Here is a 26,808-nt window from a genome sequence, read left to right as displayed (position 1 = left end):
TCTTGGACATTCACATCGAACATGGAAGCCACTGAGTGTATGTACTGGGGACTGATGATTATGAGTTCCCTAGCCACATGATAGCTTCACTGAAACCAAAGATGTTTGTTATCAAGCATATTGTATTAATAAACCCACACTCATTCCAGTGATGGATTTATTAATACATGCACCCAGAAGGCACCTTAAAAGTTTCCCCCTGAAAACCTTCTAACCTCTTGTGTGTTGGCTGACTGGTGTAGATCAGCCTGCACAACAGACAGGTTTCTGACCCCCTGCAGGTGAGAGCCCAAGCTCTCTGGGGGCGGAAACAATGCCTGGTCTGGCTGGAGGTGTTGTCACCTCTTCCAAGCAGGATGGCTAATAATCAGCATATCAAGGCAGGAGGATTCAAAGACCTCTGCCGCCTTTGATATGCGACTCCTCTTACCCCAGACCTGGGAGATGCCGCCCCCTGCTCTGAGGCCCATGTGGCACCAGGACAGGCAGGAAAACTAGCTTGTCATGAGGCGTGTATCCATCAGGCCAGTTCCACCCCTAAGGTGGGCTACCTGATGTGAACACGAAAAGGAATATGCTACTTACCAGTATGCATCTGTTCTTGGCATGTAGAGCTGCAGATCTACACACTTGTGCATAGATCACCATCTGGTGTTGGGCCCGGATGTTTGCAGTTTGTTTTTCCTCTTGGAAAGTCTTTGGAAGTCACGAGGTCGGTGACTCCTCCTTTGGATCGTATTGTGCATGGGCTTCAGCTCCATCCTCAGATTGATTTTCGCCAGCAGGGAAAGATGGAGCGTAGTAATAACAGTGAAGATGCCCATGTGTGTGCTATCTAAATAAGATAAACTGGGACAGATACAGGTAGCCGGGGAGGAGTGTGTAGATCTGCAGCTCTACATGCCAAGAACAGATGCATACTGGTAAGTAGCATATTCCGTTCGTGGCATAGGAGCTGCAGATTACACACTTGTGCATTGATTATATAGCAGTACCCACCGTTAGCGGCGACCACCCGTATCTGTTGCAATGGTTTGAAATAACGTTTTGAGTACAGCCTGGCCCACACTAGCTTGTTGCTTATTTTGCACATCTACACAATAGTGTTTGGTGAAAGTGTGCGGTGTTGACCATGTAGCTGCTTTGCAGATATCATCTAATGGGATGTTCCCTAAGAATGCCATGGAAGCCCCTATTTTTCGTGTAGAATGGGCTTTTGGGGAATGGATAGCGTTCGCTTTGATTTATGGTAGCAGATTTGAATGCATTTTACAATCCACCTAGCTATCCCGGATTTTGAGATGGGGTTGCCTTTGTGCGGTGGAGAGAAAGAAACAAACAGTTGTTTGGTCTTACGGAAAGGTTGTGTTCTTTGAATGTAGTAGAGTAAGGCTCGTTTGACATCCAGTGTGTGAAGAGCCCTTTCTGCAACGGTCTGTGGTTGCGAGAAAAATACTGGTAGTTCTACTGTTTGGTTTAGGTGAAAGGGAGAAATGACTTTAGGGAGGAATTTTGGGTTGGTACGGAGAACAACCTTGTTGTGGTGCATTTGAAGAAAGAGTTCTTGAATGGTAAGTGCTTGTATCTCACTGACCCTTCTAAGGGAAGTGATGGCTACAAGAAAAGCAGTTTTCCATGTTAGGAATTGTAGTTCGCATTTGTGCAGAGGTTCGAAGGGAGGCCCCATTAGCCTTGTGAGAACGATATTTAAGTTCCACACAGGTGAGGGTGGCACTCTGGGGGGAATTATTCTTTTAAGGCCTTCCATGAAGGCTTTGATGGCAGGCACTCTAAAGAGTGATAGATGTTGCCTGTTTTGTAGGTAAGCTGCAATAGCTGCGAGGTGTAGTCGAATGGACGTGTAGGCTAGATTGCACCTTTGTAGGTGGAGTAAGTAGCCTATGATGTGTTGAATGGACACGTCCAGTGGATTGATGGTGTTGTTATGGCAATAAACAACAAAACGTTTCCACTTAGCGGCGTAGTACGCTCTAGTGGTAGGTCTTCTAGCTTCTCTGATGACGTTCATACAGTCAGGGGGAAGTTTAGGTATCCAAATTCTATTTCAGGAGCCAGATCGCAAGGTTGAGCTGCGGTGGGTCCGGGTGTTTGATCTCTCCATGGTTCTGGGTTAAGAGGTGTGGAGAGAGGTGTCGTTTTTGGTGCGGTACTACAGATAGTTCCAGCAGTGTGGTATACCACGGTTGTCTGGCCCACGTTGGAGCTACTAGGATTAGTGTGAGGGAGAGTTGTTGTAGTTTGCGCACCACTAGTGGAATGAGTGGGAGAGGTGGAAAAGCGTACGCAAATCTGCCTGACCAGTTCATCCATATCGCATTTCCTTTGGACAATGGGTGTGGGTATCTGGCGGCGAAGCTTGGGCATTTGGCGTTTTCGTGGGTGGCGAAGAGGTCTATCTGTGGATGGCCCCACATTTGAAAGTACAGGTGAAGAACTTACGGGTGAAGCTCCCACTCGTGGATCTGTTGTGTCTGCCTGCTAAGCAGATCTGCCACTGTGTTTTGGACTCCTGGGACATGCTGAGCTAGGAGAAAGATTTTCTGGGGTATTGCCCATCTCCATATGCTCTGTGCTAGGTGAGAGCTGTGGAGAGTGTGTGCCGCCTTGTTTTTGAATATAATACATAGCTGTCATGTTGTCTGTTCGGATCAGGACTGCCTTGCCTGAAATTTGAGTTTGAAAAGATTTTAGGGCTAAGGAGATTGCTAGTAACTCCAGATGGTTGATATGGAGTAACTTTTGTTGAGGTGTCCATTTGCCCTGTGTTGAGATGTTGTAGATGAGCTCCCCAGCCGGAGAGCGATGCGTCCGTTGTGAGTACTATTTAAGGAACCGGGTCCAGGAACGGTCGACCTTTGGAAAGTTTGTGGTGTTCCACCACTGCAGAGAGCGATGGGTGCGACCGTCTACCAACACCAGATCTGTTAATTGACCCTGGGCCTGGTTCCATTGGCGCGCTAAGCACTCTTGGAGAGGACGCATCTGGAGTCTTGCATGAGGTACTATGAAAATGCAAGAGGCCAACATCCCCATTAGTTGCATAAACACTCGAGCTGGAAGGGAGTGTTGTGCTATGAATTTTGTGCGTAGAGCTTGAATGCTTGCAATCCTGGCAGGATTGGGGTAGGCCAGCGCTCTTGATGTGTCTATGGTGGCACCGAGGTATTGTTTTATGTGGGATGGGTGGAGATGGGGCTTCTGGTGGTTTACTGTGAAGCCCAGCTGGTGGAGTAGTTGTATGGTGGTAGACGTGTGTTGTACACACTGATTGTATGACCTGGCTTTGAGCAGATATGTCCCTGTGATGTTAAAGTCTATTCTTGGACATTCACATCGAACATGGAAGCCACTGAGTGTATGTACTGGGGACTGATGATTATGAGTTCCCTAGCCACATGATAGCTTCACTGAAACCAAAGATGTTTGTTATCAAGCATATTGTATTAATAAACCCACACTCATTCCAGTGATGGATTTATTAATACATGCACCCAGAAGGCACCTTAAAGGTTTCCCCCTGAAAACCTTCTAACCTCTTGTGTGTTGGCTGACTGGTGTAGATCAGCCTGCACAACAGACAGGTTTCTGACCCCCTGCAGGTGAGAGCCCAAGCTCTCTGGGGGCGGAAACAATGCCTGGTCTGGCTGGAGGTGTTGTCACCTCTTCCAAGCAGGATGGCTAATAATCAGCATATCAAGGCAGGAGGCTTCAAAGACCTCTGCCGCCTTTGATATGCGACTCCTCTTACCCCAGACCTGGGAGATGCCGCCCCCTGCTCTGAGGCCCATGTGGCACCAGGACAGGCAGGAAAACTAGCTTGTCATGAGGCGTGTATCCATCAGGCCAGTTCCACCCCTAAGGTGGGCTACCTGATGTGAACACGAAAAGGAATATGCTACTTACCAGTATGCATCTGTTCTTGGCATGTAGAGCTGCAGATCTACACACTTGTGCATAGATCACCATCTGGTGTTGGGCCCGGATGTTTGCAGTTTGTTTTTCCTCTTGGAAAGTCTTTGGAAGTCACGAGGTCGGTGACTCCTCCTTTGGATCGTATTGTGCATGGGCTTCAGCTCCATCCTCAGATTGATTTTCGCCAGCAGGGAAAGATGGAGCGTAGTAATAACAGTGAAGATGCCCATGTGTGTGCTATCTAAATAAGATAAACTGGGACAGATACAGGTAGCCGGGGAGGCGTGTGTAGATCTGCAGCTCTACATGCCAAGAACAGATGCATACTGGTAAGTAGCATATTCCGTTCGTGGCATAGGAGCTGCAGATTACACACTTGTGCATTGATTATATAGCAGTACCCACCGTTAGCGGCGACCACCCGTATCTGTTGCAATGGTTTGAAATAACGTTTTGAGTACAGCCTGGCCCACACTAGCTTGTTGCTTATTTTGCACATCTACACAATAGTGTTTGGTGAAAGTGTGCGGTGTTGACCATGTAGCTGCTTTGCAGATATCATCTAATGGGATGTTCCCTAAGAATGCCATGGAAGCCCCTATTTTTCGTGTAGAATGGGCTTTTGGGGAATGGATAGCGTTCGCTTTGATTTATGGTAGCAGATTTGAATGCATTTTACAATCCACCTAGCTATCCCGGATTTTGAGATGGGGTTGCCTTTGTGCGGTGGAGAGAAAGAAACAAACAGTTGTTTGGTCTTAGGGAAAGGTTGTGTTCTTTGAATGTAGTAGAGTAAGGCTCGTTTGACATCCAGTGTGTGAAGAGCCCTTTCTGCAACGGTCTGTGGTTGCGAGAAAAATACTGGTAGTTCTACTGTTTGGTTTAGGTGAAAGGGAGAAATGACTTTAGGGAGGAATTTTGGGTTGGTACGGAGAACAACCTTGTTGTGGTGCATTTGAAGAAAGAGTTCTTGAATGGTAAGTGCTTGTATCTCACTGACCCTTCTAAGGGAAGTGATGGCTACAAGAAAAGCAGTTTTCCATGTTAGGAATTGTAGTTCGCATTTGTGCAGAGGTTCGAAGGGAGGCCCCATTAGCCTTGTGAGAACGATATTTAAGTTCCACACAGGTGAGGGTGGCACTCTGGGGGGAATTATTCTTTTAAGGCCTTCCATGAAGGCTTTGATGGCAGGCACTCTAAAGAGTGATAGATGTTGCCCGTTTTGTAGGTAAGCTGCAATAGCTGCGAGGTGTAGTCGAATGGACGTGTAGGCTAGATTGCACCTTTGTAGGTGGAGTAAGTAGCCTATGATGTGTTGAATGGACACGTCCAGTGGATTGATGGTGTTGTTATGGCAATAAACAACAAAACGTTTCCACTTAGCGGCGTAGTACGCTCTAGTGGTAGGTCTTCTAGCTTCTCTGATGACGTTCATACAGTCAGGGGGAAGTTTAGGTATCCAAATTCTATTTCAGGAGCCAGATCGCAAGGTTGAGCTGCGGTGGGTCCGGGTGTTTGATCTCTCCATGGTTCTGGGTTAAGAGGTGTGGAGAGAGGTGTAGTTTTTGGTGCGGTACTACAGATAGTTCCAGCAGTGTGGTATACCACGGTTGTCTGGCCCACGTTGGAGCTACTAGGATTAGTGTGAGGGAGAGTTGTTGTAGTTTGCGCACCACTATTGGAATGAGTGGGAGAGGTGGAAAAGCGTACGCAAATCTGCATGACCAGTTCATCCATATCGCATTTCCTTTGGACAATGGGTGTGGGTATCTGGCGGTGAAGCTTGGGCATTTGGCGTTTTCGTGGGTGGCGAAGAGGTCTATCTGTGGATGCCCCCACATTTGAAAGTACAGGTGAAGAACTTGCGGGTGAAGCTCCCACTCGTGGATCTGTTGTGTCTGCCTGCTAAGCAGATCTGCCACTGTGTTTTGGACTCCTGGGACATGCTGAGCTAGGAGAAAGATTTTCTGGGGTATTGCCCATCTCCATATGCTCTGTGCTAGGTGAGAGCTGTGGAGAGTGTGTGCCGCCTTGTTTTTGAATATAATACATAGCTGTCATGTTGTCTGTTCGGATCAGGACTGCCTTGCCTGAAATTTGAGTTTGAAAAGATTTTAGGGCTAAGAAGATTGCTAGTAACTCCAGATGGTTGATATGGAGTAACTTTTGTTGAGGTGTCCATTTGCCCTGTGTTGAGATGTTGTAGATGAGCTCCCCAGCCGGAGAGCGATGCGTCCGTTGTGAGTACTATTTAAGGAACCGGGTCCAGGAACGGTCGACCTTTGGAAAGTTTGTGGTGTTCCACCACTGCAGAGAGCGATGGGTGCGACCGTCTACCAACACCAGATCTGTTAATTGACCCTGGGCCTGGTTCCATTGGCGCGCTAAGCACTCTTGGAGAGGACGCATCTGGAGTCTTGCATGAGGTACTATGAAAATACAAGAGGCCAACATCCCCATTAGTTGCATAAACACTCGAGCTGTAAGGGAGTGTTGTGCTATGAATTTTGTGCGTAGAGCTTGAATGCTTGCAATCCTGGCAGGATTGGGGTAGGCCAGCGCTCTTGATGTGTCTATGGTGGCACCGAGGTATTGTTTTATGTGGGATGGGTGGAGATGGGGCTTCTGGTGGTTTACTGTGAAGCCCAGCTGGTGAAGTAGTTGTATGGTGGTAGACGTGTGTTGTACACACTGATTGTATGACCTGGCTTTTATCAGCCAGTCGTCTAAGTATGGGAAGACGTGGATATGTTGTCTTCGCAAATGTGCTGCCACCACTGCTAGGCACTTGGTGAATATCCTTGGCGCTGTTGTGACTCCGAATGGGAGCACTTTGAATTGGAAGTGTTGTCCGTCCACTACAAATATGAGGTACTTCCGGTGAGCTTTGTGCACTGGAATGTGGAAATAAGCGTCTTTTAGGTCTAAGGTGGTCAAAAAGTCGTTTTGGGAGAGGAGCGGAAGTACCTGCTGAAGCGTCACCATATGAAAATGGTCTGAGTGTATGTATGTGTTTAGGGGCCGGAGATCTAGGATGGATCGCAGAGTCTCGTCACTTTTTGGTATGAGAAAATATAGGGAGTAGACTCCCATGTTGTGTTGGTTGGTAGAAACGGGTTCTATTGCCTGTTTCTGTATGAGGGAGATTACCTCCTGCTTTAGGAGTATTACATTTTCTTGTGACATTGGGTGCTGCCTGGGTGGAATGTTCATGGGGGGTAGATATTAGTTCTAGGCAGTAGCATGACCGAATTATTTGTGTTACCCATTTGTCTGAGGTGATGGTAGCCCAGACCGGAAGGAAATGTTGGGAGTCTGCCCCCGACCGGAGTGGAATGGTCTGGGGGGAGCGGGGGGGGAAGTCATTAGGTAGGCGTTGTGGCAAAGCGGGCGTTGTTTGTTTTGCCTCTGCCATTATTATTGTTACCCCTACAGCCGCCTCTTTGATAACCCCTGGTGAAAGTGGACTGAGTAGGGGATTTGTATGGAGTGGACGCGGTGTCTGAGGAATAGCCTCTAGATGTACTTCGAAAGGAAGAGCGGAGAAAGGAGCGTCTAGGAGGGTGTGACTGTAAGGCTCCCATGGATTTCACCGTATCCGTCTTCATTTTCTCTAGGGCCTCATCCACTTTTGGGCCAAATAAATGTTCCTAGTCAAAGGGATGGTTAAGGATGGAGGGTTGTACCTCCGGTTTAAACCCTGATATTCTTAGCCAAGCATGGTGATGGAGGAGGACGCTGGTATTGATGGCCCTGGAAGCTGTGTCTGCTGCATCTAGGGCACAGCGTATAGAGGTGTTAGTAATAGTTTTACCCTCTTGAATTAGTTTGTTGGCCCTAGCTTTATATTTTTCAGGGAGGTGGTGCATTATGCTTTCTAACTCGTCCTAATGTGCTCTGTTATATCTGGCCAATAGCACTTAAGTATTGGCGATACGCCACATATTGGCGGCTTGTGGCGCAGTGCGCTTTCCTGATGCATCCAGTAGCTTTGACTCTTTGTCAGGTGGTGGTGCTTCGCCTGACGCCTGGGAATTTGCCCTTTTACGTGCAGTGGATACCACTAGAGAATCTAGTGGCGCTGGCCCTCTGATGTAGGAGGGATCTGTGGGGGCAGCTTTGTATTTCTTGTCGATGCGCGGGTTAATGACCCTGGCCCTAACTGAGTCCTTAAAAACTTCTGGCGCATGCTTTACCACTCCTTTAAGCATAGGTAATATGGAGGTAGACCTATGTGTGGTGTCGAATGTGTCGGGGAGGAAATCTTCCACCACGGGGTCGGTATGCAAGTCTACCCGTGATAGTGTGCCGTCCTTTGCAGTAGATGGTGGAACCCCAATGAGTCTTCTGGTGGAGATGGTCTGGAGGGGTAAAGATCATCTTGTGGGACGTTGGGAATATCAGGGATATTGTAGTCGTCCCATGGGTCTGGGGATCCTATAGGGGTGGGGTCCCCTGTGGGTAGGTCCTGGGGGACATCCCCTATGTCATCATATGGGTCCCCGTGATCATCATCGTGTGGAGAAGGGGTGGGAGAACGATGAGGTTGGGGTGGAGAAGGCGGAGGGGGTGGGGAAGGTGGAGGAGGTGGAAGAGGTGGGGAAGGTATTCTGAACGAAGAGGTAGCAGAGTCCTTCCTCTTTGGAGGCGGAGGTGGAGCAGGCTTCTCCAAATGTCTCTTTTTGGAAGAAAGTGTCAAATGTCCAGTTTTTGGATCCTTGGTGAGTGTTTTTTGCAAGGGATCTGGTGTAAATAAGTCCGGTGAGGCTGGTCGGTCCGTCGGCACCGGGGCCGTTGGCTTTTTAGGCTTTTCTGTGCCGGTTCGTTGTTTGGAACCTGGTTTGGGAACCTCCGGACGCTTGGTCGGCGCCGAGATGGGTTTCGGCCACAAAGTATCGGTGCCGGTGGCCTTGTGTGCTTTGGTCGGCACCGAAAGTGGTGTCAGTGCCGAAGAGCTGGGTTTCGACCCCGAGTGCTTCGGTGCGGGGCTCGGTGTCGATATTGAGGTCGGCTTCCTTTTCGGTGCTGAAGCGTGTTTATCGGCACCGACGATAGGCTGGCTCGAGCCCGAGCCGTCGGAAGGCTTGCTTGGCTTCTTTACCAGACCCGAAGGTGCGGTGTTGGAAGCAGTGTCCTTGGTCTTGCCTAGGCCCAGAGGCGAAGGTGTGACCGGAGCCTTTTTCGGTGCCAGCAGGGGTGGGTGGGGGGGGGGGGGGGGGGAAAGATCAGTACTCACGACCCTCTGCGCCGGAGTGATGTCCTCCACATCTGAGTCGTCGGATTCCGAAGATGTCGTCCGGAATCGTCGTTGAGGAGTGCGCCATAGTTCTTCTGGCTCCTCGGTCCCGAATAGTCTTTTTGGACCGGGAGGACTTACACGCCGGACAGTCTCGAGCCTCGTGTTCAAGGGAGAGGCAGAGATTGCATACCTCGTGGAGATCGGTGTGGGGAAATTTGGACCCACATCGAGGGCACTTTTTAAATGGAGTCCTTTCCATCAGCCAGGATCGAAGCTTGTAGCGGCCCGAAGGCCGCCGTCGACGACTGGAACCGAAGGTCTGTGCCGATGAGAAGGCACGTCAAGTAGGGGAGATCGCGATCGAAACAATACCGCGATTTGGGGTGAGGATTGCGCGTCGATCGTCTAACTGGAAGCTGTTCGGAACCGGAGCGCGAAGATTACATCCGAGCCCGATGGCGGAAAAAAACAATCTGAGGATGGAGCCGAAGCCCATGCGCAATACGATCCAAAGGAGGAGTCACCGACCTCGTGACTTCCAAAGACTTTCCAAGAGGTAAAACAAACTGCAAACATCCGGGCCCAACACCAGATGGCGATCTATGCACAAGTGTGTTATCTGCAGCTCATATGCCTCGAACACAGAATTCCACCATCTTGGTTTTTGGTGGAATTAGGCTCACTGGGTCAGGCTATTGCCCACTTCCCACAAACAAAGGTCATATAGGGGGTGCTGTCATCCTAAAGGTAAGTAGTCCATTGGCTACTACACGTTACTCTTCTTAATGCCCCTAAATTGAGTATTTAGGTGGCACCCCTGATGCCAGGAACTCAGATTCGATGGGCCCAGAAAAAGACGATAAAGAAGAGCCGCGAAAATGAAAATTGAAGACTTGCTGTGGACTTTTTGGCAACAAACCCTGTCTGTCTACACCAAGAAACCAACTTATCCTGCAGCTGAAACTCTACCAAAAACCTTGGTAGACTGCCATCTATGCGCAAATTGCCAGCAATCTCCCTTGGAGTATTGGAGATATTCCCCTGTAGTCCGCAGGCACCGAAACACCAGAGTCCAGTTTACTGTGCTGCCACTCCCTGGTCATAGAGAGGCAGCAGCCGCTCAGCAAAAGGGCACCGTGCTCTGGAGGTCAGATCAGTCTCCCCACCAAGCAAGAAGACGCCAGGACCACCAGGAGGCGCACTGCACCAATACACGTGTTATTAGACTCCTTACAGCATTAAGCCTGGCTTAGTCCAAACTAGACTCCACAGAGACCAAGCAGCTGTTGAGGAACATCAGCAAAGCAGAGACCCACTTCCAGAGTGGCCCAGCTGTCCTAATTTTGGCACCCTCAACCGGCGAGACCAACAACTGCAAGGTCCTACGACACACCAGCCCAGCCGACCAATCCACTCTGCACCAGCGTGCCCCGGTCTGCATTCTCGAGAACCGGCAGTGCTGCCCTGATCCCGAGGCTCTTTTGAAACAAGCGCCCTGTTGAGATCTCCCAAACTGGTTCGCAAATCCTCTCCGGCCTGTTTGTAGATGGCTCCCCCTCTCTCCATTGGTGTAGCGCTTAAGGCAACCAACCCAACCAGCACCTCAGTACCCAGACGTCATAGGGCAGGTAAATTCTAACTGCTGTAACTACTTTGGACGTTACCCCGAAACCACCATAAGTCTTGAGAGGACCCCAGGAAGTCTACTGCACCTACCTGTATCCGGTATATGTATTTTTCTCTCATAGGATAGCATTACGTGTAAAGACGTATTTAAGAGAACATTTTACTTACATGTGAAAGTCGATATTTTAAAAAGTACTTATTTGTTCATGAAGTTCTTGGTATCAAAGTTTAGATAAAAATACAAGTTATTTTTCTAAATTGGTCTCAGATTTATTATTGAGTGTGTCTCTCATTTATTACCTCTGCGAGTACAAACACATGCTTAGGGATACCCTCTGATAAACTTAAACTGCTCGCCCACACTATCACAAAAGAGATTATTTACTGGTATCATTTTTGCCATTGTAACCCAAACTGGGTTGCCTGAACACTCGTTTTGGTACACTATATGGAAAGTCAGCTTCCTACACCCTTTATAGTGCGACAGGTGTCTCTAATATGCAAAACAACTGTAAAAAGGGTGTTGGAGCGTGTCCCATATGCAAGGAATATGCCAATATGTTATCTGAAACATGAAGATTGAGGATGTGACGTCAATACAAAAATGAAATGGAGGTTGTGATGTGGTTGGAGATTTATAACTTGTGGGCCAATTTAGATCGCGGAAAGTTGCAATTGACTCCTTTGCACTCGATACGGGGCAATACTTAGAATATGCAAACACTTCCGCAACGGCACAAGAGATATGGCCTTGCTTCCCAGAGGAGCTGGAACCCTCAGACATTGTTGTCGCTCCTATCTCTGGCGGAAGCACACAGACTGGTTTCACATATCTAAGGGGCACTAAGTGAAGAATTGCTGAGAATAATACCAAAAGCTTGCGCCAGGTGCGAGGAAGCCCTGGGGAGCCCCTATCCGCCCAGAAGTGGGAAAAGGTCCATGCTGGAGTGCAGACAGTCAGCTTAAATACAGCGTTGAAGAAGATTCAGTATAATTATACACACCAGGCATATCTCTCACCTAAAATCTTGCATAATATTTATAATACACAGACAAACAGATGTGTCTGGTGTGGGAACCATGAGGCAGATTTTATGCATGTAGAGTAGAATGGCTCATCTCTGGCACAATGCTGGTCGGGTATATTAGAGAGCCTCAATAGGACCACTGGGTGAGACCTGCAAGCCACACCCCATATAGTTCTGTTGGGTCTGAAACCTACCCCGGACAACAAAAAACAGAGCTGGAAATTTCTTTTACTGGATTTCCTGCTTGCAAAATGCTACACTGCAATAAAATGGCTGGGGGCAACCCCTTCAAGATACTCAGACTGGCTCAGAGATATGTCTGAATGGGCAGGGGCAGATGAAACACGTAAGGCAAGATGAAAAAGTAGAAGATGATTTGACTGAGTGGGCGGCAATGTTGGCTGACTTGCATGATAACCCAGGACCTGGTGTGAACGTTTAGGAGAGGGCGAGCGTGGAACTTGTGCCTTAATCTAGAGTGACAACTTATGGACAGGCAGAGGAGGACAGCCAATTGGAGGACCTGCTGGAGTTCAGCACAGCCGGGATGGGAGAATGGACGTGCATTCAAACTAGTTTAGGATTTTAGCTCTCCTATTGTGGGGGACCAAGTGAATTGCTCAATCAATCAATCAGGATTTGTAAAGTGCGGCAAATCACCCATGAGGGTCTCAAGGAGCTGGAGCTGTTAGCTGCTTCACAGAGAAAGCAGTGAAAAATGAAGCAAAAACAGAAGAAAGCATCAGAAAAAAGGGGAAGAGGAAGGAGGATACAGTCAAATCAAGGCAAAAGCAGGAGAAAGCTCTCAGAAAACTGGGGGGAAGGAAGTAGAAAAGTGAAAAAAGGAGGCAAAAGCAGGAGAAAACACTCAGAAAAACAAGGAGGAAGCAGGGCAGTTCAGCACAACAGGAGAGTTAGGCCTGGGGCCTGCTCAATGGGATCGCGCTGCAGCCCCCATTAAGTAGATCCTGGGAGGTGGGGGCACAGGGAGGCGGTGGGCGGGGCTAGATGGGAGGTGGGAAAACAGGCAGCAGGCGGGAGTAGCAAATGAGGGGAAAAACAAAAAGCAGTGAAACCGCAGAAAAAGCAGTAAAAACATGCAAAAAAAAAAAAGGGTTGAAAGGAAGGAGAAAGAAGCAAAAAACAAGACAAAAGCAGAAAAAGCACTCTGAAGAACAAGGGGGCGGGAGGAACCCTCAGACATTGTTGTCGCTCCTATCTCTGGCGGAAGCTCACAAACTGGTTTCACATATCTAAGGGGCACTAAGTGAAGACTTGCTGAGAATAATACCAAAAGCTTGCGCCAGGTGCGAGGAAGCCCTGGGGAGCCCCTATCCGCCCAGAATTGGGAAAAGGTCCATGCTGGAGTGCCGACAGTCACCTTAAATGCAGCGTTGAAGATGATTCAGTATAATCATACACACCAGGCATATCTCTCACCTAAAATCTTGCATAATATTTATAATACACAGACAAACAGATGTGTCTGGTGTGGGAACCATGAGGCAGATTTTATGCATGTAGAGTAGAATAGCTCATCTCTGGCACAATGCGGGTCGGGTATATTAGAGAGCCTCAATAGGACCACTGGGTGAGACCTGCAAGCCACACCCCATATAGTTCTGTTGGGTCTGAAACCTACCCCTGACAACAAAAAACAGAGCTGGAAATTTCTTTTACTGGATTTCCTGCTTGCAAAATGCTGCACTGTAATAAAATGGCTGGGGGCAACCCCTTCAAGATACTCAGACTGGCTCAGAGATATGTACTAATGGGCAGGGGCAGATGAAACACGTAAGGCAAGATGAAAAAGTAGAAGATGATTTGACTGAGTGGGCGGCAATGTTGGCTGACTTGCATGATAACCCAGGACCTGGTGTGAACGTTTAGGAGAGGGCGAGCGTGGAACTTGTGCCTTAATCTAGGGTGACAACTTATGGACAGGCAGAGGAGGGCGGCCAATTGGAGGACCTGCTGGAGTTCAGGAGAATGGACGTGCATTCAAACTAGTTTAGGATTTTAGCTCTCCTATTGTGGGGGACCAAGTGAATTGCTCAATCAATCAATCAGGATTTGTAAAGTGCGGCAAATCACCCATGAGGGTCTCAAGGAGCTGGAGCTGTTAGCTGCTTCACAGAGAAAGCAGTGAAAAACTAAGCAAAAGCAGAAGAAAGCATCAGAAAAAAAGGGGAAGAGGAAGAAGGATACAGTCAATTCAAGGGAATAGCAGGAGAAAGCTCTCAGAAAACTGGGGGGAAGGAAGTAGAAATGTGAAAAAAGGAGGCAAAAGCAGGAGAAAACACTCAGAAAAACAAGGAGGAAGCAGGGCAGTTCAGCACAACAGGAGAGTTAGGCCTGGGGCCTGCTCAATGGGATCGCGCTGCAGCCCCCATTAAGTAGGTCCTGGGAGGTGGGGGCACAGGGAGGCGGTGGGCGGGGCTAGATGAGAGGTGGGAAAACAGGCAGCAGGCGGGAGCAGCAAATGAGGGGAATAACAAAAAGCAGTGAAACCGCAGAAAAAGCAGTAAAAACATGCAAAAAAAGGGGTGAAAGGATGGAGAAAGAAGCAAAAAACAAGACAAAAGCAGAAAAAAGCACTCTGAAGAACAAGGGGGCAGGAGGAAGGATAAAACAGTAAAAGGAAAAGCACTCAGAAAAATGGAGGGAAAGGAAGGAGAAAGTAGTAAAAAGGGGACAATTGCAAGAAAAGCACTCAGAGAAACAGGGAGGAAGCAGGGCGGTGCAGCAGCACAGAAGAGTTAGGCCTGGAGCTCACAGTCCCAGGGGAGATCACAGGGCCCATAATAGAACAATGAGTACCAGTTTACACTTCATCAGGGGAAGGGGAGGGAAGGAATTAGGAATCTGTTATTGTTTTTTTCTCTTCTGAATTCAATATATATGGAACTGCCAATGATCTAAACTGTTGTTTTAACCTGTGAAAACTACTAAAGAGATGTTGCCCTGATGCTGCATCATGTCTGAATTCTGACGAGCGATCAGGACTTTGCCTTTGCATCCTTCCCAGTCAATGAATATATCAATTTCGGCCCAACATAAATACATGTAAGCAGCGGATGCAACAGTGCCCTGTGGTTTTCTCCGGCTATATTCTTCGCCGTCAGGATTTTTACCAGGCTGAGCAGTTCAAATCATTGATCTTAAAGAGGATATTCCCTACATATTCCAAAAATGTTGTAATTCTACATAAGATAAGGACATTGCATTTCTCATTGTATGGCAATTGCACCGTCACTACTTCATAGGTGACAGCAAGACACAGCATCCAAAGTATTGTGGTCACTGAGATGGAATCCTGAAAAGGCTTCGCCGAAACGCGCGTTGTTCCAACATACCGCCAGTTCTTTCTAAATACACTATATTACATAATTTTTTAAAGGATCATTTGGAAGCTTTTTCAATATGACTTCATGTCCAGAATTTAAACATTTGAATCAAAAATATGTATTTGTAGTATGTATTTATTGGATTTTTGAAAAGAATCAGCAATAATTTTTATGAATATTTGCAAAGCACCTACAATTTATACTTTATAAACAATGGTCATCTCATGGTAACTTTATGCATTTTTAACAAAAGACAACTAAAAAAAATTAAAAATATATATTTTTCTACACAATTAATCAGATACAAATTAGACAGTATTTGCGCATGTGTGTATACAGAACCTTTGTTATATTTGGCCTCTTGCCTTGTTAGCACTAAATTTTCATCGCCTTGCCTAGGTTTTTGTTTTTTCAATTGTTAAAACTACTAAAGAGTACATACAAAAAAATATATATACGTATTTTAGTATGAATCTTTATTGAGGCTGGCAAGACATACACAAACAAGCAGTTTGAAGTCGTTACTTGAGGTCCTTCTTGAATGAGATGCAAAAGCTTTGAAATTCTTTTATGAAGCTGCAGTCATAGACCTAAAGTCGTTACTAGAGGTCTATCTCAAATCAGATGCCAAATCCTCAAGATCCATTCAAAAGGTGCAGTTCAAGCCGTTACCAGAGGTCTCGTACAAGTGACATTTAAAACCCTTAAAATTATTTTACAGAAGTGTAGCACATCAAGTAATTTCTCTAGGTCCCTCTAAAATCATATGCAAGTGCTTGAAATGTCAACCACAAAGCTGCGGTTGCGTGGCTCCAACCGAGAAATTTGCTTGCACACTAGTTCTAATGAATTGAGTTCATTTTATATAGGATAAATAAATATACCAAAGCTGGTTGAGAGTAATAAGACAACACTGCAACTTTCAATTAATGTTTTGATTGGTAGGGAAATAGTTGCCGACACCCTGCTATACATGGGAAATAGGAGTCACTGGAAAATACTGGTGTTTAAAAGCTCTATTCTTGGGGAACTATTTTATAGGCGTCTGCATACATGTGCAAGGGAAAAAATGCATTCACTCAAAATGAAAGCATCCTATATCTGAAGTGGGGTAGTTCGCTTGGTCTACACTTAGTGATGTGGTGAAAAGGAGCATCTTTAGTGACGTGAACAGAGCAATAGCGAAAGAGTGTTGATATAGAACCCCTATACATGCATGTATTTTTTGTTACAATTTTTAGGGAACCATGAGGCTGGAAATAAAAACACTTGCACTGTTACCACACAGGGAACAACTGGATCCATTTTGAGGATGTTATAACACTACCAGTGTACTTGCAATGCAGCATTCAGAGTAGGCACTTATGAATTATCATAAGACTGAGTTTATATTTTTTAAAATATATTCATATTTAAAGTGACATAATTATATCAAAACAATATAGGTACCTAAAAGCATGTAGCAAATTACAGCCCCCAAAAAGTTTACATCATTTATAATAGATTAAATTCAAATCATAAGATACTCAGTCATAGAAAAACTGCAAAACAAATATCCTCAGAAACGCTTGCTCAAAAGGATAATTTGGAGCTGCTTGTGAAATGTCATCACATTCTCAGGCATTAAGGTCTTAAGCAATTCATTCAACGCCGAATTATCAAATCATGCGGAGTAGAAATATATATCAGCAGAGACATATTCCAAAGCAAAATGTTTCAAGCAGAGAGGTTTTCGTTCTGCGGTATACCTTTTATTGATTATTCAAACCCACCACTGCCCAATGTAAGTAAATTTGCATCCACAAAGACCATGGCACAGTACTAGGAGAAGAAATAGAATGAATGGATGTGATCTTATGAATTAATCGGTCTTCTGCATGTTTATGAAAGACTGTGTTTAGTTACACAATCAGGTACTTAATCTGATCTTTTTCAAACTTCTGCACATATGAAATATAAGAGAGCCTTTTTATGCATTGAAAAGTGTGGAGAACAGGGAATCAGTGGGAGACCCATCATTAAGTGTACGGTATCCAGTGGAGATCGTCATTAAGAAGAACTCTTGTCCTTTCAGAATGCGTATGACATCATCTAGCATTTTCAAAAACATCTCTTGGACTTAATACACGTCTGCAATTCCTGGACACAAACTGTACGCAATGACTGGTATTTCATTCTGACAATTTTCTCGTATAAAAAGGCGATTACCTTTTCCTTGTCTTGATCCTTTGGCTTCTTTTTCTTTTTGCTTCCATCCTAAATGTAACAGAATAACGTGTAGACTTAGGCATTTTCAATGAAGCGCATGCAAATATAAATGTGTTTAAATTGTGAAGGTTCCACAAACCCACGTAGCAGAGATTGTATCTACAAATGAAAATATGTACAATAGTTTCTAAACCAAGGTTCATTGCATCCCTATGAGAATCTTTTGGTTGCCATTAATCATCTCCTAAGGTCGCTTTACTTCGCCTTTCCTGCCACAATTATACCTTTCTATGTATACCTTGTCAAACAAGTAGCAGTTAGTGGAGACTGTTTTGAATAGGCTCCAGAGAAAATCCTGGTTCACTTCCCAACTGTCGCCATTTCCTTACAGTTGGAAGGTGTCCCTAAATACAGACTCCAATCCAACAAACTTACAGTAAGAGCGGAAGAGCCAATGGTTTAAAGACCATGTAGTCTATTAATTTAATTTCACTAATTCGCCCACAATATCAAACTTTCCTTACCCAGTCAAAGTTCTGCAGTGACCTGTCAAGCAACATGATAAAGCCTTTGTAAAACAATTATTTCCTGAACCTCGTTCACTATTATACTTTTCAGAGAACAGGATGAAGGTATTCATAAAGGAAAGTAAATTATAAAAGCAAGTGCTCTTGAAGATCTTTCTAGGTTGGCACTTAAGGACTCTTCCACAGAGACAGAAATCTAAAATTGCAATCCCAGTTATGTACGTATGTAGGCAAATGGGTGGGCAAAGCAGAAACCTAGCCAAAAGACAGTGGGGCGCTGTACATGGTCAGTTTGGAAGTCAAGTTATGGGATGAAAGGATTAATTTTCTTTGATAGAGAGAAGTTGGCTGCCTTTGTGTTCTTTGAGAGAACTTCGCAGTCTTAGTGTTCTTTGCGATGTTATCCTTGAGGGTGAAATCAGTGTCCAGGATGAATCCTTTGGGTAGAGGCTAAGGCTGAAATCATCCAGGTTCATGTTGTTGAGGCAGGTTTGGGTTAGTTGCCACTTGTTAATGCCAGAATTTTGTTTTTGTGGAGTTAAGCTTTTAGTAGTTACTGAGCACACAGGCCTACATGATGTGCAAGCTTGTTTTTGAGCCACTGGACATCTGGGGCATATCAGACTCAAATACAGCTGTGCAATGTCAGAAGGTTAGAGACTATGGCGACTAAGCATATCTGTCATAACACCCCACAATTTATTTAGCCTATGTGTTATACCGGTGATTTAGGGAACATAGGCTTAGTGGAGAGGTGTGGTGCAGTGGCCAGGGCAGCTGACTTCGGAGCACAGGGTTCACAGTTCGATCCCCGGCTCTGACGGCAGCTCAGCACCGTGTGACTCTGGGCAATAGCTCACTTAATTTCCACAACGGCCCCCAGCGCCTTGAGACCCGCAAGGGTGAGTCGTTCGCGCTTTACAAATACGTATTTATTTATTTATTATTTATTTATTTAGGCAGAGACTTGAACAAGTGGGGAGAGGCCGGTTAGGGTGATTTGTTTCACTTTCAATAGCAAGGTTTTACAGTGTGGATGTAGTCTGTTTGAAACACTCTGCTCACCAGCCAAGAAACCCTCAGAGGAAGAAATAAAAGGGATTTGTTGCCAGTGACTAAATCACTGGGTGGTGTATTTATCGAAATGGTACCACAAAATAATTTAATGGTGAAGATGTGTATAGGCACAGTAGATTTCACTCGGCTAGATACAAGCCCTTTATTTTAAGTTGGAACCCCGATTTAATCCTATTTTTTAAACAAAAAGTTTTATTTGATATTTTGATTGAAACTTCCAAATAATTTCAAATTTCATTATGATGCAGACCTTTACTGCTACACTGTTCCAAAAGATGCTTTTAGGCCTACCTTGCAATGTATTAAGTATCATCTTGCAAGTACAAAACAAACTCTAATAAAAAAAACTGCTGGTGACAACAATTGATAATCATGCTCTGAGGCTTTCAAGCAGTATAGAATCAGATGCCCAAAAGATGTCGCTCACAATTTTTAGGACACAGCACTGAACTAAAATAGAAGATGCAATGATAGATGTACGCATTCTTAGTAATTAATTAAAATGTAAAGCTAGTGTTATGCGTGTGTTGCTCCATCAGGCACACCGCGCACACTGGCTTTTTTGACTGCGCCTACGTCTGAGTGCTGTACACAGGATATTCTCACATCGTCTTTGTCCTTGGTTGCTGTATCTGTTATGCACGTTGCATGCTAATCTCCACCTCACAACCTGGCTTTTGCGGCACTCTCATCTGGATGGTGTATTCTTTTCTGCAGCAATACTTGTGATTGTTAAAACCCATGTCCGTTTTATTGTAGATGTAGGGGGTTCCCCCTGGTCCCACGCTCACTGTCCTTTCCTTTATCACACACACACCTTGCATGTGTTACGTATATGCAGCCTTTGTGTTTAATGTCATCCTTCTGTTTTTTTAGATTGGCATTGTGAAACTGATGAATTCAGAACAATAATTACTCATACTTTCTTTCCCTTACACTTTTTGAGGTAAGAGTACATAAATTCTTTCTTCATTTATGGACTGAATACACTTTGGATACACTTTAATTCAATACTAAGAATGCGTATATCCTTTATTGCAGGTGCCTGCGTGCATTCAGGGGTGTGGAATTTAATAAAATATCTACTTGTTCATGCAGCAGGTTGCTTCATAAATCTACTTGTCCTGTAACAAAATCCACATGTCCTTTTTGTGACATGTAATGCAGTGATAAATTATGGCAGCAATCTCGTTATGTAAGAGCTCTGAAATAGCCTCTCTGACTATGCCAGGGCTCCTTCCATAGTAGGGAATGAATACTAGCATTTCCTTTATGTTGCCACCTTTATGCAGATCTACATATTGAATGTAATGGTAAGCAATAGTTCCAGGGTTGGAATGCCCTTTTAAATCTGTGCAAACCTACTAACTTGCATCTTTTAAAGGTTTTCGCCAACTCTACTCTAATCTTTTTCCATACTGAGAAAGGTTGGAAATTCACTCCTTACAAAGGCAGACATAAACCTTCTTCCAGATTTGAAGAAAAAAGTGGTTGGAGACAAAGAGAACTTCCAAAGACTCAGATTTTCGCACAAGCAAATCTACACCTGCATTGGGGCGACCGTCCGTAATTTGGACCTCCCGTCCGTTGTCTGTGAGGATCCCTTTTACGGACGCCTTTTGTCCGTAATTTTGGGCATTGGGGAACATCACTGTTCCCCTGCCAGAAGCCTCAGCTTCCTGATGGGGCCGCCTCGAACTTCTACTCTGAGCACAAGAGCAGCACCACCCTGCCCTTTGTCATTCTGTCTGCGGCTGATTGACACATACATAATGAAAATGGGCCAGTCTGGGCTGCAAAGCATGTGGTGGGCCTTCCCAGCCTCGGTCTAGGGCAGGGATTTCTGTCAGATGGAAGACGGTGAAACAAGTTAAAAAGAAGGGGCTGGAGGAACAAGTTACTTACCTTTGGTAACAATATATCTGTAAGAAACATAGGTTAGTTATAGATTTCTTCCCTCAGAATTACCCCCAGGCTTCAGACTGGATCCGAAAGTTTGTCATCAGCAGTACCCCTGCACGTCGGAAGGTGGCGTTATTTGACTCCGCGTTCGTCGTCGGCATCGTGGTCGCCGGGATGACGTTGCGGTAGCTACAAAGACGCCGCCCTCGCACGCTGACGTCAGTTCTGTACACGACTGAGCCAGAAGCGTAGACCCATGCAAGACACTGACCACTGGTGCACAAAACTAGGGCCCTGAAAGGATGTCCTTAACCCTAGAAGTCAGTTCACAGAATGGGGAGGATGGGTGGGTGGTAAGGAATCTATAACTAACCTATGTTTCTTACAGATATATCGTTACTGAAGGTAAGTAACTTGTTCATCTGAAAAAAACAGTTATATTTACCTCACATTAGAATAGATAACCCAGCAATACCAACCCCGGAGATGGGTCTGCAAACTAAGTTCACACCAGAAAGTCCTGGAGAACAGAACGGCTAAAGAAGCAGTCTCTCCGGACTTGGCTGTCCAGGCAGTAGTATTTGGTGAACATGTGCAACTATGCCCACGTAGCTACCTCACAGATGTCATCTAGGGGGACTCCCCGTCCCAAAGCAGTGGTGGCTGCCGTCGCCCTAATGGAATGAGCGTGCACTCTCTCTGGAGGCTCCTTCTCTGCCAAAGAATAGCAAGCTTTGATGCACAGAACAAGCTACCTGGAGATGGTCCATTTGTGCACGGCCCAACCTTTCTTAGCGCCCACGTAACTAACAAAGAGCTGGTCGTCCACCCGGAATTGTTTTGTGGGATTCAAGTAGAAGGAAAGAGCACGTTTTGGATCCAGACGGTGGAGCCTCTCTTCCTCTTTTGAAGGATGCGGAGGCGGAAAGAAGGTGGGCAAAGTGATGGTTTGGCCAATGTGGAAAGAAGTAACCACCTTTGGAAGAAAGGAAGGTCTAGTTCGCAGGACGACCTTGTCCGGATGGACAGCCAGAAAGGGAGGCTTGGAAGAAAGAGCTTGTAGCTCACTCACCCTGCGTGCAGAGGTGATGGAGACCAGAAAGGTAGTTTTTAAAGTGAGAAGCCTGGGAGGACAGTTTTATGTAGTGGCTCAAAGGGAGCGCACATAGGATAGGTAAGAACCAGTTCAAGTCCCACTGGGGCATTATGAAGGGAACATGAGGAAAAATATGAGTAATGCCCTTAAGGAATCTATTCACAACAGGAGGCCGATCAGGAAGACTAAGGAAGGCTGAAATGGCCAAGAGGTAGCCCTTTAGAGTGCCCAGAGCAGAGCCCTGCTGGGCCAAAAAAAGGAGGAACAAGAGAACCTTAGAAAGAGGGGCAGAAAGGGGATCCACAGCTTCTGCTGTGCACCATGCCAAATATGTGTTCCACCGGCAGGCATATACCGTCTTAGTGGAGGGACCCCTGGCTGCCAAGATAACATCGCAGACTTTGGGAGGCAGGTTAAACTATGTCAACTGCCGCTGCTCAATTTCCACACAAGGAGGTGGAGGCTGAACAGGTTCAGGTGGAGGAACGTCCCCTGCTGCTGCGACAGAAGATCCTCCCAAAGAGGCCGTCGGATCGGAGGATCGATGGCCATGTTGAGCAGCTCGGGATACCAGACTCTTCGTGCCCAATCAGGAGCCACAAGAATGACTTGGGCCCGGTCGCGCTTAATCTTCTTCAGCACTCTGGGCAGAAGTGTTGTAGGCGGAAAGGCGTATAGAAGACCGCCGCCTTGAAAGTTCCAACGCTCAGAACAGCTGAAATTGCGCGTTCTCTTCGGTGGCGAATAGATCTAACCAAGGCTCTCACCCACTGCTGAAAGAGACCTAGCACCACCTCCGAGTGAAGACGTCATTTGTGATCCATCATGCACCTGCGGCTGAGTTCGTCCGCCCTGGTGTACAGGGAACCTGCCAGGAGTTGAACCACCAGGGATTTGCCCGAATGATCCAGCCATGTCCAGAGGCGGAGGGCCTCCTGACATAGGGTCCACGATCCCACCCCGCCTTGTTTGTTGCAGTACCATATGACGTTGGTGTTGTCCGTGAACACCTGACCTACTCTTCCCCGGACAGAGGGAAGGAATGCTTTGAGTGCGAGATGAATCGCCCGAAGCTCCAGAAGGTTGAATGGAGCCCGGACTCCACCGGAGATCAGAGGCCTCCGCCATGTGGCCGCCCCATCTCAGAAGTGATGCATCCGTCACCACTGTGAACTCTGGTTGAGGAAGGGAGAGGGATCTGCCTTCGACCCAATCCTGGTTCGTTAGCCACCACTGTATTTGGTGTGCGGTGCCCTCCGAAATCTGGACGCAATCGGGCAGATTCCCCTGATGTTGTGCCCACTGGAACTTCAGGTCCCACTGCAGAGCCGGCATATGCCATCTGGCATGGTCCACTAGCAGGATGCAGGAGGCTACCAGACCCAGCAACCTGAGGGTCAACCTGACCGAAAACCGGGATAGAGGCTGAAAGATCGGAATCATAGCCTGAATATCCCAGACTCGCTGTTCGGGAGGATAAACCCGAAACTGCGTCGTGTCCAGAACCACTCCGATGAAGAGGAGCTTCTGAGAGGGGCTCAGGTGTGACTTCGGCACGTTGATGGAGAATCCCAGCGAATGCAGGAGGTCGGCCGTAGTCTGAAGGTGGGAGACGACAGCCTGGGGTGAGCCCACCTTCAACTGCCAGTCATCGAGATTGGGGAAGACTGGAACTCCTGATCTGCGCAGATACGCTGCGACCACCGTCATCACTTTGGTGAACAGCCGAGGGGCTCTGGTAAGGCCAAAAGGGAGCACCGTAAACTGAAAGTGCTCGTGGCCTACCGTAAAAAGCAGGTAACACTGGTGGGCCGGTAGGACGGGGATGTGCAAGTCCATGGCTACCATCCAGTCTCCAGGGTCGAGGGCAGACAAGACCTGAGCGAGGGTCAACATTTTGAACTTCTCCTTCCGGAGGAAGTGGTTGACGTTCCTGAGACCCAAGATAGGTCGCAGGCCTTTGTCCTTCTTGGGCACCAGAAAGTAGTGGGTATAGCAACCACAGTCTACTTCTGGGACAGGATCGCGCTTGATGGCTCTCTTGGCCAAGAGTGCAGAAACTTCCTGTTGGAGAAGGGCCACATGATCCTCCGACCTGCGATGGTACTGAGGTGGCATGGATGGAGGGGTAGTCTCGAAGGGGAGGTAGTAGCCCCTTCGGACTATCTGCAACACCCACCTGTCCGACGTGATGGTGCGCCAGCAGGGGAGGGATGGCGAATCCTGCCGCCCACTGGCGTTTGGTGGCCCTGAAATGTGGGACTAGGAGGGTTTGGAGGTGCTGCAGAAGGAGCTGTGGTGGACTGGCCCGCCCGCTGGCCCCCAGAACCACGGTGCAGGTACCCACGTACCCAGCCGCGCAGAGGCTGGCCAGCTTGCACCGCCCTGTGGCTCTGGGCGGGACGTGGCAGGGCACCTCTTCCGTAGCCACAAAAGTGGCGAAAGGCAGACTGCGCAGGACTGGGGGTGGAGAGGCCCCAGGACCTGGCCATAGCCCGAGAGTATTTAAAGCGCTCCAGCACGTTGTCTGCCTTGTTGCTGAAAAGGCGATGGCCATCAAAGGGCATGTCCTTAAGAGTGAGTGGATTGGACATCCCCGGAAAAACCAGTCGACCTCAACCAATCTAGGAGGATCAACGGTTGCTGTTTCACCGCAGTCCTGAAGGAATACGATTTCATTGGTGGCGCCGATTAGGGCTGTTTTGGTCCTGTGGTTTAGGCGGAAGACGGATTTCGAGGCGTGGAGCAGGTTGTATTCGCCTAGGTATCTGGTGGTTGATGGCCTTCTCAAGAACTTTGGCGAGATATGGAAGCAGTGAGATGAGGCGGTAATTCTTGAATGTGAGGTGTTTGCTCTCTTTTTCAACTGTAAAAAGAAATCAGATGAACATTCTTTCTCTTCTGCTTCAGATGCCACTGTTATCCCAAATCTTAGCGGCAAACCTCAGTGGAGATTGCCAAACTTCAAAGAAGTCACTGGAGTCTCTCTTAATACTGCTAGCAACATGAAACTTGCTAATCATTACACTGAGGCTGTGCCTTGCAACATTGCTGGAAAGCTAACCTATCAGATGCTGCCTTATTGGGCAATGTTAATCAACTATGTCTTCTCTCAGAGTACTTTCCCTCACTGCAAAAAAATTGTCCAAGCCTCACCTCTTCTAAATTTATAAAAACAAAAGAAACTTCCAGCAGACATCAATGATCCTAATCATTTTCATCCAGTTTCTTGTCTTTCCTTTCTGTGAAAAGTGTTAGAAAGGAAGTCTCTTCTAAGATCTCCACACATGGTCGAAGACCTTCTTTATGGCCGGAAATCAGGCCTCTAGACAGGATGCAGAACTGCAGGCCTCTGGACAGGATGCAACACTGCAACAGTAGATGTTTAACATTTTCTTGATGCTGAAAACTCCTGTATGACCTTCAAGTGGCTTTCAACGCGGTCTGCCACTTATAGTTGCTTAATGCTTCAAAGACAGGAAGGGTACAGAGGGAGTGCTTCTCAAATGCTTCAAACTTATGCAACCAGCCCCAAGTGGTCAAAATGAGGAGCTCTTACTCCAGCTTGGTGCCAAGAGATCAAGTGATGGCCCACTGAATCAATCGTCTCTCCTACTCTGCTCAATCTTTACTTGGGACACTTAGGGGTTATCCTCAAGAATGCTGATATCCTGTAGGATCAATATGCTTTTGATACTCAGCTGTACCTCATGACTTGTCCACCATCTGGCTGAATCTGAAGCTACAAAAATATGAAGTTCTTTTATTCTCACTTAAGAAGTTGAACATTCAGCGACCCTTGACCCTGTCACCAGGCAGGTAGCTCCCCTCACCGCCCCCCCTGTGTGACCTGAGCCCGCTGCTGCTGCCGCTCGTATTTGGTTTGTGTCCCGCTTCTACTGCCTGCATTTTGCTCTACTGTATTTACTGTGCTTCTTCTGGTTTTTTTTTTTCTGTTGGCCAACCTTGTGCCCCCATTTCTCCTTGTGTCCCCTTTTGCCTTCTGTGACCCCCGCCTGCTCCCCCCTTCATGTTCCCGCCGCTGTGTCCCCTGCGGCCCCGCCCCCCCAATCCCATTCGCCACCCCGCTCCCGCCTCCCAGTTGCTCCTCCCTCCCACATCCCCTCATATGGAGGCTGTGTAAGGCAAGCCCGTCTGCACCTGTCCACACCTGGACAGCGCCCAGCACCAGGACCCCTGGCCCCCGCACACACCACGACGCCAGTCTCTGCTACCCTCCACGCACTCAACGCCAGACGATCACGCACCTGCTGCCTGGCCGCCCCGAAGTGCACCCAAGGACCCTTCTCTTGCCGGAACTGCAGCTTCACCAGCAGCCGACCAGCCAACCCACCCACCGAAGAACCAAACATCCTCAGATGCATCCTGCTCAACACCCGCTCCGCCCACAAACACGCTGTCGAACTCTGGGACCTACTCGACACCAACGCCCCAGACGTCGCCTTCCTGACGGAGACCTGGCTGATCCCCTCCTCAGCACCCGACATCGCCATAGCCATCCCGGAAGGCTACAAGATCACCCGCAAGGACCGCACCAACGGAGTAGGAATTGCCATCGTCCACAGAAACACTCTCAAAATCTCGACAGACGCCGACGACACCCTCAGCACTGTCGAAAACCTGCACTTCCAGATCCACACCGACCCCAACACCACCCTCAGAGGCACCCTCATCTACAGACCCCCCCCGGACCCCGACCACAGTTCAGCGACTCCATCGCTGACTACATCAACACACACACGCCCGTGCCTCCACGGACTACATCCTCCTCGGGGACCTGAACTTCCACCTCGAGAACGACGAC

The 26,808-nt window shown here is 47.3% G+C and overlaps 1 protein-coding gene across 1 annotated transcript in view; it reads right to left on the bottom strand.

Moving 5' to 3' along the window:
• The window catches only part of FAM133B (family with sequence similarity 133 member B), a 222,729-nt gene that overhangs the window by 109,665 nt on the left and 86,256 nt on the right, over nucleotides 1–26,808 (bottom strand). Inside the window, exon 9 of the mRNA XM_085631041.1 lies at nucleotides 17,382–17,429. Coding sequence (XP_085487167.1) covers nucleotides 17,382–17,429 — 48 coding nt within the window. The remainder of the gene's footprint in view (nucleotides 1–17,381; nucleotides 17,430–26,808) is intronic.

This window comes from Triturus cristatus, chromosome 10, assembly GCF_964204655.1.
Source record: "Triturus cristatus chromosome 10, aTriCri1.1, whole genome shotgun sequence".
NCBI lineage: Eukaryota > Metazoa > Chordata > Amphibia > Caudata > Salamandridae > Triturus > Triturus cristatus.
Note: the sequence above shows the minus strand (reverse complement) of the source record. Positions and strands in the feature narration are given on the sequence as shown.